General features: G+C 39.0%; 1 protein-coding gene across 1 annotated transcript in view; it reads left to right on the plus strand.

The window, feature by feature from the left end:
• The first annotated feature begins 248 nt into the window (after nt 1-248).
• KLF3 (KLF transcription factor 3) overlaps nt 249-12,334 on the plus strand; it is a 41,167-nt gene continuing 29,081 nt past the window's right edge. The window contains exon 1 of the mRNA XM_063457870.1: nt 249-514. Within this exon, the coding sequence (XP_063313940.1) occupies nt 316-514 (199 nt within the window). The 5' untranslated portion in view covers nt 249-315. The remainder of the gene's footprint in view (nt 515-12,334) is intronic.

Below are 12,334 nucleotides of genomic sequence, written 5' to 3' on the forward strand. Positions count from 1 at the left end.
CTTTTAGAGGGTATCATGGCACCCCTGCCCAACATTAATCAGGTTAGGTCCGTGTGAAGAGACAAGGAAGAGGCAGGGGAGAGGCTGGTTACTCTGTAAATATATATTTATAAAAGTGTCAATGTTGACTCGTCCCACCCTCCACCCTAATCCACCCTCCACCCAATGGGCAGGAGCAGCCCTGCCCCACCCTGCCGGCTGCTGCTGGTGTGCTATGACTGTCCTCCCTCCTCCCTCCCTGCCTGACTTTCCCATCCCTTAGAGGCTTGTCCCTAACCCTGGGGCTGCTGCAGCCACACACCGGCCCTCCAGTCCATGTCAGAGCCACAGCTGAGCGTAAGGCACAGGAAGCTCTCTCTCTCTCTAACCCTGAAAGTACTGTCAGAGCTCCCATCCCAGGACCTTTATCAGAACTGGAGTAAAAGGATTGTTCTCTCCAACATTGGCACACGAAGTGAGCTGGGGGGCAGAGAAGACCCATTCAGTCCCTGGCTCCCCCCTGCCCTGTATCACAGTAAGTGAGACCCTGGTTACTGAGGAAGGTGGGGGTGGGCTCTCAGTCAGCGGGGTCTGCTGATACCTGAGAGATGCTATTATGTGCTGCTGGGGGGAGGGGGGGTCTTCATTTTTCTGAATTTTGGTTTGGTATTGGGGTGGGGGTCCGACTGGAATTGTGGATGTTAACCTGTTGGCTGCCGGATTAAGGAGAGATATGCCCTTCAGAGGGTAAGGAGCTGGAACCCTGTGTGAGTGTGTGCTCCCATGCTGGCACTAAGCACCTGTGGGCAGGATTCCCAGGACGGAATAAACTTACCATCAGCTGATTGAGTGCTGGCTGCACATTGGTCTCTGCCTGTTCTACTCTGGAGAAGGTCCTGCCCTCCCCCGCTGATTGATAGGGGGGTTTAAATGGGCAGACTATGCCTGACAGTGTCCTGGGACTCTCTGGGTGAGAGACCTCTGAGTGAGTTATTTGGACAGTGTCCTGGGACTCTGTGTGAGAGACCTCTGAGTGAGTTATTTAGTCAGTGTACTGGGACTCTCTGGGTGAGAGACCTCTGAGTGAGTTATTTAGACAGTGTACTGGGACTCTCTGGGTGAGAGACCTCTGAGTGAGTTAGTTAGACAGTGTCCTGGGACATTCTGGGTGAGAGACCTCTGAGTGAGTTATTTAGGCAGTGTCCTGGGACTCTCTGGGTGAGAGACCTCTGAGTGAGTTATTTAGACAGTGTCCTGGGACTCTCTGGGTGAGAAACCTCTGAGTGAGTTATTTAGAAAGTGACTGACAGTGACCTGAACTCTGAGTGAGAGACCTCCGACTGTGTTATTTAGAAAGTGACTGACAGTGACCCGGACTCTGGGTGAGAGACATCTGAGTGGGTTATTTATACAGTGACTGAGAGTGACCTGGACTCTGAGTGAGGGACCAATGAGTTTGACAGTGTTCTGGTACTTTAGAGATCTCTCGAATCACTGAATAACCCATTTGAAGATATACCAGTGCCATGGGACTCTCTGAGAAACCTCTGTGTGAGTTAGTCAAACAGTAGCTAACAGTGTCCTGAGACTGTAATGGGTGATCCTTATGTGAACTATTGAGACAGTAATATCCGTGACTGTGATCTGGACTCTGAGTGAGTTATTCAGACAGTGACTGACTGTCCTGAGACAAGACTCTCTGAGTAAGGGATCTCTGAGCTACTCAGGCTGTAACTGACATTGCCCTGGGACGTTCATAGATAAGTTATTAAGGTAATGACTGACAGTGCCCTAAGTAATTATGTTATAGGACACTCTGATAGTGCTCAGAACTTCTATCTGACTGTGTTATGGAGGTGCCTCTCAGTATACCCTGGACTCTCACAAGCAGAGCCCTGGGTGCTCAGACTGAGTTATTCCAGCAGTGGATGAAAATGTCCATGGACTGTCTAAATGACTGCGACAGTGCTATGGGACTCTTTCTCGCTGCTCTGGCAGTGCCCTGGGAAACTCTGAATTAGTTGGACAGCATCTAACAGTGCCTGGGACACTGGGACTGAGTAAGACAGTGTCTGAAATAGCCACAGCACACTCTGATTTCAGCCCAGTAGACCAGGCAGCCTTTTGTCCAATTCTGCTCATTTGTGGAACATGTGTGGCGATGTACATATTCGTTCTATTTAGTTATTCTATTATTAATATATATTTTTTTAACAATAGTAATTAAAAAAAAGTCTATATCAGCATGACTTAATTTAGTTTTTTTGGCTTGTACATACTGCCGTGATTATTTGCTTGCTCATATTCAGCGATGGTGATAAATGGCATTCCAAGAATTTGAAGTGATATTTGAGATTCATTCTATATTTCATTTTTTCTGTATTCTTGACTTGTTTTACTTGATTTAAATCCAACGTGATTTATTCATTTAAGCACCACAATTGTTTTTACATTTTAGATCCATAGTTAATTATATATATATATATATATATATATATATACATATATATGTATATATATATATATATATTTCTTTTTTTAATGAGAATGTGAATTTATTCTACCCTGACAATCTGTATCTTTATTTGGATTTACAACATTGATCGTGGGTATGAATAGTATTTTTTTTAAAGTTGGTTAGTTGGTTAAATTATATAGTACCTTGTTAGTACTATGTTATCAGCAAACGTTAGGAGTATATATATTAACATTTAGGGACTGATAACTGCTGATTAACCATGTGTACACAGCTGCGTTAAGCATATTTTTAAAATTCAGTGTGGAAAAACGTTTGCTTTAACCCCTTAAGGACACATGACATTATTCCAGAAGTTTGGTCCTTAAGGGGTTAAAACCCATAGTGTAAATAAAAAAATTGAACTTCCAACCTTAACGCAAAACCACATATATCTATAATCTCTTTCGTTTTTAATAAACGCAGTTACATAATTATCCATGGCTGTCTATGGGTGATAGGATGTATACCACAATAAAGTTTAGCTTCAAGAAATCTGATTTGCCCAGCTTCTGTCTGTGGGGTAGGGAAAGAAGTGTGTATTTCTATATTGGAATGTTAAACTAAATTTCACTTTAGAAACTCGATTAAAGAATATGTTCAACTGTTCACCCAGGGCATACTTGAATAGGAGAAAAATCTCAATGTATCCTTCCTGGTAAAATATTTTTATAAATAAATAAATCAATCTGAAGATACCAGGTGGTAGAACAGCACCCCCCTTTCCCCCCTCAATCTTGCCCAAGAAGTGTTGTTGGATCTGTGGAGTAACTCACAGGATGTGAATGTTATGTGGCTTTGTCTCCCGAGAGCTCTCTTTTTGTATATTGTGTTAAGCAGTTGAATAGCAAACCATTTTCGAAATGTTGTTTTTTCGATGTTGTAACAAGATATAAAAAAAAGAAAAAACTTTGCCCTAACTGTGCCCTGCGACCATTCAACAGCAGGCCAATGGTGGGAGCATATTTTATGTCCAAGTGCTCTTAAATGACTTGTCACTGGACACAGAACGTACATCGTGACAGTCTATTTATTAGCAAGGTTCTATGGCTAGAGAAGGGAATTTTTACAGGAAAACCATGTACTTCACAGGCCTATTTCTTCACAATTTTTCATAGAATATGAAATAAGACTTTAAAGCTGCTGAGTCCCTAGCCTGGCGACAAGTGGAGAATTAATTTGAGAAGTAGGACGGTTGCTGAGGCAGTACTTCTTCGAAAGAAGAAGCAAGGAACACATTTCCTCACTTTGATGCTAAACATCATAATATCTTCATGAAGCAGAACCTGTAATTGTATAGGTTCGCAGTTAATGTGTAACGTGTTGGTATTTCTGCACATAAATCTCATTAATCGTGTTGTCATGGTTACCCCCTACTGCTGCGCTGCCAACAAAATTGTGGCATTAGACAGGTGTCAATCACAAGTGACAATACTATTATATTATATTTTTTATTGTTGTATTTCTATCTGGTATATTGGGGTCTATTCATTAAACCATGAGTTGTGGTGATATGACAGCTGACTTTGGTAAAATTTAGGCGAAAAGGCTGAGATGGGGAAAAAAATGCAATTCTGGGGAGTTAGATTTATTCCAACTTGGCTGTTATGCACATTATTATTATTATTATTTTATTATTTATATAGCGCCAACAAATTCCGTAGCGCTGTATAACATTGCACTTCCAATGTTAGCTCAGCTTAGCTTACTGTTTTGTGAATAAACCCTTTTATCTGATAACAATACTGATGACTTGAAACAGAGCTTACTTATATATTACCAGTCATTTCTTTTACTTCTGCTGTAGATGCATCTAAAGCTTTTAGAGCTACACTTAGATGTAGACACAATCCTTTGTGATGTTTGTAACTTTAGAAGAAATTAAATAGCCAATAGGCTTCAGACGTGCATTCCTAAAATTCTGATTGGCAGCATTGCTCATCCTTTTATGCCATGTGTGGCATGATCTATACACGTGAGATCAAAGTATTTGTAGGTACGTGGTTAAAATACTTCCACAATGCAGAAATTAGCCTTTATGGGTCGGAGAAAGGGTTAAATTATGTGCAAGCTGTGCGGTTTTAAATTTTATTCTATTGTCTGTAGCAGTTAGAATTTACTTTTTTTTTTTATGTGGGGTGGGGGGTTGAACTCTGTGTATGACCATCACAGTCTGTCTGGACTGACGGAAGCTCATGTCTTGAGTAACATATGCTGCACTCTATAATGTTTCACATTACTGCTGCTATAGTGGTTTACACACAGCTTGTTATGACAAATGTGTCACATCTCTTTGTGTACAAACCTAAAGTTGATCAGGGTGCATACTCCTAATAAATAAATATATCTTTAAAATCATGATTTAAATCAAGGATCACTATAGCGTTGAGAATGCAAATTGTCATCTTTTGTGAATTAGATAAGTTTAAGTTTGGTGTTGCTATTTGGGAAACTTAGCACAAAGAAAGAATTACAGAATATTAGTAGAAAATTAGTTAGATTGAGATTGAGTGATACCATTTAAACCATTAGACACCCACTCTCTTTGTGGTAAAGATGTGCATTTAAACTTATAGATTTTGGCTGTCACTGTATGTATAAACTTTGAAGTGGTTAAACTGGGCATAACCTGATATATATTATGTAGGTGTCTCGATATTAAATAGGTTAGTGACGCAACATAACAATGTGACTAAAGTGTCTGTCTTGAAACTTGTATCTCAAAACAGTTTCATATCCTTTGTGGAGTATGTATACACATATCCTGTAAACCGAGACACAATTAAGTGTAAAAATTACCCTAAACAATATTAATGGTGCAAATGATTCCCCAGTTAGCGTAATAGACCAATATTTGCATTTCTATAAATATTTTTGTAACATATACAGACGTCCATATTGTATTCGTCTTTTCGGTGTGACAATTTCCCATAGTGCCCCCAAATTCTTTTAAACTCAACAGCTTCCTATGTAAAAAGTTTTTTTAATTTTATATATAGATATATATATATATATTTTTATGGAGGGTGGTAAATGTAGGGGATTGTACTGTAAAAATTGGCCAAAAAATGATGTCTTGACCCTCTAATCACACCCCTTTGTCATCTGTTCTCTGATAAAATTTATTGCAGTGGCAGGATATAGTAAAGTCAGCTTTCTGGGTATTTGTAAATAGGACAGGCCATGTCTATAATGCTGTTGTTTTTATTCACACCCATTGAGCAAACACCTCCACCCGCTGCTGCTTGTATAAAATAGCTCCAGCTGCTCATGAATATTGGTCAGCGAAGACTGACAAAATGTGTCTCTGTGTGCTCCCTCCAGCCTAGCCAGTAGAGCTGTTTCCTCTCCTTTGTTTCAAGGCTATGGTTTGCGTCATACATTCCAAGTGGCATGTGTCTGTGCTTTCCTGTTGCAGGCCGTTTTCAGATCACAGTTTTTGGCCCATCCCCTGTCACTGCCCCAGCAACTCCCAATCCCCACCCAAGGAGTTAACACTTCCACCAACCAATATGTAACTCTTTCTGTAGGCCTCCACACCATTAATCCCTGGAATGTCTGCTAGTCTGGACTGCAACTCCCAAACCACTGTAGCTGGGGGGAAAAAAAAGTTACTATCAGCCAACTAATTAGTGTAATGAGAGCTGATGTACAGGGCGGCTTGGCAGAGACCGTATGTGTCTTGTTACCATACTTTGATATTCTCAGTCCTGCATAAAAGAGGTTGTGGCAAAAATTCCATTATTTCTGTACCATGAATGGAACATGCAGGACATTTTTGAGAGATGCTTAATTAACAATTTAAGAATTCGTTGAGATTTAACTTCATATGTGGACTCTTATGTTTTATGACACAGATGTTTTCTTCAGCTTAAATATTAGGAGACTGTATAGAAAAACCAAAAAATTTAACAAGTGAACTTTTTGCTCAAACATTTTTCTTTTTTATGCTCATGTATGCGCTTAATGCTCCTGAATATAGTATTTTTTTTATTTCATTGACACACACTAAATCTCAGGCTCGTTGTGGTGCTTCAATAGGGCACGGGCCCGCATTAACATGAACCCTGCCAAAGCCACTACAATATGCCCATTTAGTTGGGGTAACTTGAAGATAGTTTAGAAACTAGTAGTAAAATTAGTAGGGCCGTAAAAAAACAGTCAACAATTCACCTGGACTTGAAAATGTAAATGTATCACTGTTTGATATATAGTGAATTTACTGTGATCGCCGAAGCTTGGGAGCATGCTAGCTGTATCCCATTCTAAATCTAATGAGTTCAGTAAATCTTAGAACAACCCAGTTGAAGAACTGCAAGTCACATGATCCTTTATCAATCTGAATGCTTACAAGTGATTAGAGCATTTTATAGTTTTAAAACTATATATATATATATATCCTTCTGCCACCTCTGTGTGTGTTTTTATTTTGTCTTTATTTTTGTTTTGTTCTTCAAGTGTTTAAAAACTGTCCCTATGTCAGGCTCTTTCATTGGTAGCAAGTTCCGATAAAACATGTTTCCAATAGCAAAATCAATGCACCAATTTACTTGAGGGACTTGGCTGTGGAAATGAAGAACTGAGGCAGTGATGGTTAAATGTGTCATCCCAGATGTGTGGGGCACCAGCAAGCAGACAAATGTAGTAAGCAGTCAACGAGGGTGCCGAGGGTACCCATCATGTCATGCAGGAGGTAAATACTACACATTAGATAAACCTCCTTCTCCATTTCTCTGCCAAGCAGCAATTCTCTCTCTCTCTCATTTTTTTTCCTGGGATCACTTACTGACTGCTCTCCAATTGGTGACCTACGATTGCATGCAGTTTCAAGATGAATTTCAGGAAGCCATCCTGATAATAAATATCCTAATGCGTTTGGTATTTAACTTAAATCAAGCATGACACCACTCCCAGTTCATATCCCTGTGCCAGTGGACTTTGTAAATGAGTTGAACCCTAACACTTTAACTCTTAATAGCCCATGACTATTATTGTATGTAGTCACTTGCCAGCTGCCATGCAGCTGTAATACTTATCCTATCTTTACACGACATAGATATCAGTTTAGTCATCTGTAATCAGCCAGGGATAGGTGGCTGCTATGATATGGCATGCAGTAGAAAAGCACTAGTGAAGAGGCTGAAATGCCCCAAAAAATCAGGGTAGAATATTAAAAAAAGAGAACTGGTGAACAAATGTATAGGATGCCTCCTTGAAATTGGGTGGGTTACGTGAAGAATATATTAATATTAAGCCTTCCTTTCTCTTCTTTTATAATCCATATACAAAAGATTCTATTAGAATATTTGTATTGGATGTGGGGAGAAAACTGGGGTAGTTCTACACATGAAGCAATCGCCACTAAATCAAAAACGATCTTCAGAAACCAAGTAACATTCTAGTGGTTTGCAATGTTGATTCTTTTGGTTTAAGATGTTTGCCCTTTTTAGTGGTAAATTTCTCCCATGGAGATATGTTCACCATGGCACCCAGACAGCGTGTCCTAATAGGATTTTTTTTTAAAACGCCTTATCATGTGCAGAAAGTGAAATCTAATGCTTATATACTAACAGAAACCGTTGTTCCTCAGTGCTCTGGTAACCTTTTAACACCAGCAGCATAGTGGGACGCGTTGCACGCTATCACCTGTCCTTTGTTGATTGCAACTCATTACTAAGCGAAACTCAACTGGCATTTGTTGAGAATATTTTGTTTGCAGACGCCCCCACATGGACAAATTACAAGTCATACACAAAGAATGGAATTTAACACCTTGAATACAATCAGAAAGTGTGACTTTCAATGGAAAAAAATAAATATTAATGAAACCAGAATAGCAGTTTTAAGTCAAAACAGTAGTTGGAAAAATAACTGAGATGGGGAATTTTTTCAATTGCACTATTTTAAGCTAAAATCTGAAGATCTCTTTATTTCTTACCATTTCCCGTTTAGCAAATTATGTACATCGATCAACAGATATAATTGTGGGTGACATCGCTTGTTTATTGGAATAAACTAAAGTCCATTGAAGGCAGTCTGAGCCAGTCCTTTCATTTATGCAAAAATATATTATGATTATTATTAAAAAAGTGACATTAAAACACCATAATCCATACAATGTCAGTTATATTTTATGTGTACACACTAACTGATAATCAGATTGTGGTATGTAGTATAACAAATGTGGGAATCATATGTGAAATATATTTAAAGGGACACTATAGTAACCTGAACAACTTTAGCTTAACCCCTTAAGGACCTTTTTTCATGCAGGCTCTGTCAATCATAGCCAGGGGAGGTGTGGCTAGGGCTGCATAAACAGAAACAAAGTGATTTAACTCCTAAATGACAGTGAATTGAGCAGTGAAATTGCAGGGGAATGATCTATACACTAAAACTGCTTTATTTAGCTAAAGTAATTCAGGTGACTATAGTGTTCCTTTAACTTGACATTTTAATTTCTTACATGTAAAATCAATGATATCTGAAGATTGTTTTTGAATTAGTGGTGATTTTCAGAATAGCTTGTATGAATGTAAATATAGCCAGTGCAATTGATGGCTCATTTAGACAACTGTTCATAAACTAGTTTAGGACTTGTGTGCTAATTCATAGCAGTTCAGGGGACATATATGGGCGAATTATTTGGATACTTTTGCTAAACAGTGAATTGACCGTCAACTTATACAATGAGATGGCGTGGTCCGGGTGCCTATAGTGTCCCAAAATTTGAAATTCACTTTCAATTCTCAACAATTCCAACTTTAGTAAATGACTGATAATATTAAAGGAACACTATAGCGTCACAAATACAAACATGTATTCCTAACACTATAGTGCTGGAGTTGCAGTTTAGTTGCCTGGCATCCCTCAGAGTGGTGTTAAAAGGTATCTAAACTTACCTTTTCACCATTGCCGTGCTGTTCTCACTGCGGTTGGTCTCTAATCCATGGCTGAGATTCACCGGAAAAAAGAACCCATCAGCATCTCATCATAGAATCAATGCATCTCTATGGGTAGCGTTCAGTATCTGAACATAGGTGCTGCACACTGTGCAGCACTGAATTAGGAAGCACCTCTAGTGGCCGTCTGAGTGACTGCACCAGGAGATGTTACTGGGCAGCAATGTAATCATTGCCTTTTCTCTGAAAAGCCTGCAGGGACAAGCTATAGGCATCAGAACCACAACATTAAGCTATAGTGGTTCTGGTGACTATAATGTCCCTTTAAGACTATTACATTCCCAAGAAAGGTACGTTACTAGTTTTCTAGTATGTCCTGGTGTCTGAATGTCATTACCCAACTTAATATCACTCCTATTATATCCTGTGTTAGCAAAACTACAGAACTATGTCAGCTTGCTAAAAGAGCTGAGTTAGAACATATTAGGATACTGAAAGCAAAGTGTCTGTTTAGTTTTGTATTTATACGTACAATAAAACACTGTGGTCTCACCATTGTTGTATCCTCACACCAGCACTAGATAAACCTGGCAACTATTCACAAGATGTGACCCTGTAAATTTGTGGGAGAGGAAAGAGGAAAAGGTAACTGTGTAACAGAACAGGAAGGGGAAAAAAAAACTTTGTCAAATTCCTCAGGAAGTGTCTCATACTCCCTGCTGCTAAGGCTCCAGATCTGTTTTCATAAACCAGGGTGAGGCTCCACGAGAGTTGCCCCTTCACCTCCACTGGAGGAGATTTTGTTGATGAGAGAGGGCATGAGGAAGTACTTTTGAGAGACAGGAACAATTTAGACTTGAGAAAGCTGACTTGTGCAATATTGGTCTTTTTTCAAGTTTATTTTAACTCATTTAGTGTCGGATTGAAATTAACTATTTCAGGAGACACGGTTAATTTTCTGTTTAAAATAGGATCGGCGAACCATGAGTAGAAGGTTGTTTTAAAATAGGATCAGTGAAGCATGAGAGGTGCAGTTCTTGTACCTACTGCTCGCCTCTTCCCGGTGTCACAAGTTCAGTTACTGAAGCCGGTCAGTCAGAAGGAAAGAGCATGCTGTGGCATGGAGCCGTGACAGCTTAAGGTGCGGGAAAAGAGTCGGCGGCAAGGACCTCTGGTCTGATAGAATAATGGCAAATTAATGAAAATCTAATTGTGAATTACATTAAAACAGATATGTTGTTGCGTTTAGTGATCTGAGCAGACGTATGTTTGTTTCTTTTGGATAAGTTTGGTTCCTTTACTTTTGAGTACACCATTAGACCTAAGCACAGAGAACCTTTTAGTTAACAAGGAAAACGAGAACTGCTAAAGCTCAGAATGCTTAGTACATGTTCATTTTACCGTCCTATTAGTAATCTCACTAAAGTGCTAACTATAAGGATTTTAAAGTGAATTCAAAGTGAATTCCAAATGTAGACTAAAGTAATCAAACTCAAAACAAAGCTGACTTGGGTATTTTTTATAGTTCAACTATTTTGGCCTACATTTGAAAATCACTTTGAGCTCCCTAGAATGCGCACTTTAAATCGACTCTTTGACCCCACCAGCACTCAAATTTTTTTTTTATTATTTCATAAAATTAAAACCTTCATGAAATACTCACATTGACTGTGTTGAAAATCCACTAAAACTCCCACACAGTCAAATGATATGCTGAGATAAAGTACGGACTACATTGTCTTATGTATTTTTCCTCACTTGACGGAAAGCGGTGGCTATCACAGTCAAGTCAAGTCTTTCCCCCACTGCCATCACTAGTGGGCATTGTCTATGGAGTCTCTGGTTGGATCCTCTATAAACGTCAGTGTTATTCTTTTGCGCATGCTCGAGAGTGCACCACTGACCTGGCCTCCTGATAGCCATGCCTATGGCTGTAATGGACAGCTTCAGCTAAGTCAATCTTACCTTTCCCTGTATCTGTGGGCCACTGCACTGCAATACACAAAGACCATAAAAATCCCATTTAGTGAGGAGAGTAACTATTTTCCTTATTCAAAATTGCTTGCACTTTTTGTTATATCACTCTCAAAGTTTTTATTTACATAAATGAGTGATAGAAAGGCCTTAGGTCACACAAATGTTTAGCTTAGTCCTGGATATGAAATAAATTGTGCAGCCACTCAGTATCTCTAACCATCTGGCAAGTTTAAAATCAAGTTTTTTTTGTTTCTTTCTTGGCTGAACGTTTTCTCGTGAAAGTATTCCCAGGAGTAGCGATTCCTCGAATGTTTACATGTGCAGAATTATCATTAATGAACAGGCAACACTTACACTTGCCCATGCTTGCACATACGCATACAGAGAGAGTGAGGATAGAAGCACAAAGTACTGTGCATGTTGGGATATAATGTGTAATATGAAAAAATATTACAAATATTTAATGTACAAATATTGCTGTTTATGCATATTTTAAAAAATAATATCCGGAAGTATTTCTTTACTGAAAGGGTAGTGGATGCATGGAATAGCCTTCCAGCTGAAGTGGTAGAGGTTAACACAGTAAAGGAGTTTATTATGCATGCGTGGGATAGGCATAAGGCTGTCCTAACTATAAGATAAGGCCAGGGACTAATGGAAGTATTTAAAAAATTGGGCAACATTCTAGGTTAATGGCGGAGACCCGCAGTTTGCTACTTCTAGATACTTTCCCCAGGTTTACATGCTTGTAGTTTTAACCAGTTAAGAACCAATGTACGTCTTTGCCATCATAACAATCTATTCTTTAACTCGCCTACTGCAAATTGGATTTGCCTGCATAAAACAACCATAGCTTAATTAACAGGTTTGCCATCCTGATATTAAGTATTTTGGGACTAGATTGAGCAACATTTAATGTGGTCCTTAAGAGGCTAAACACATTTTTAATTCAGTAGAGGAT

This window comes from Pelobates fuscus, chromosome 6, assembly GCF_036172605.1.
Source record: "Pelobates fuscus isolate aPelFus1 chromosome 6, aPelFus1.pri, whole genome shotgun sequence".
Taxonomy (NCBI): Eukaryota; Metazoa; Chordata; class Amphibia; order Anura; family Pelobatidae; genus Pelobates; species Pelobates fuscus.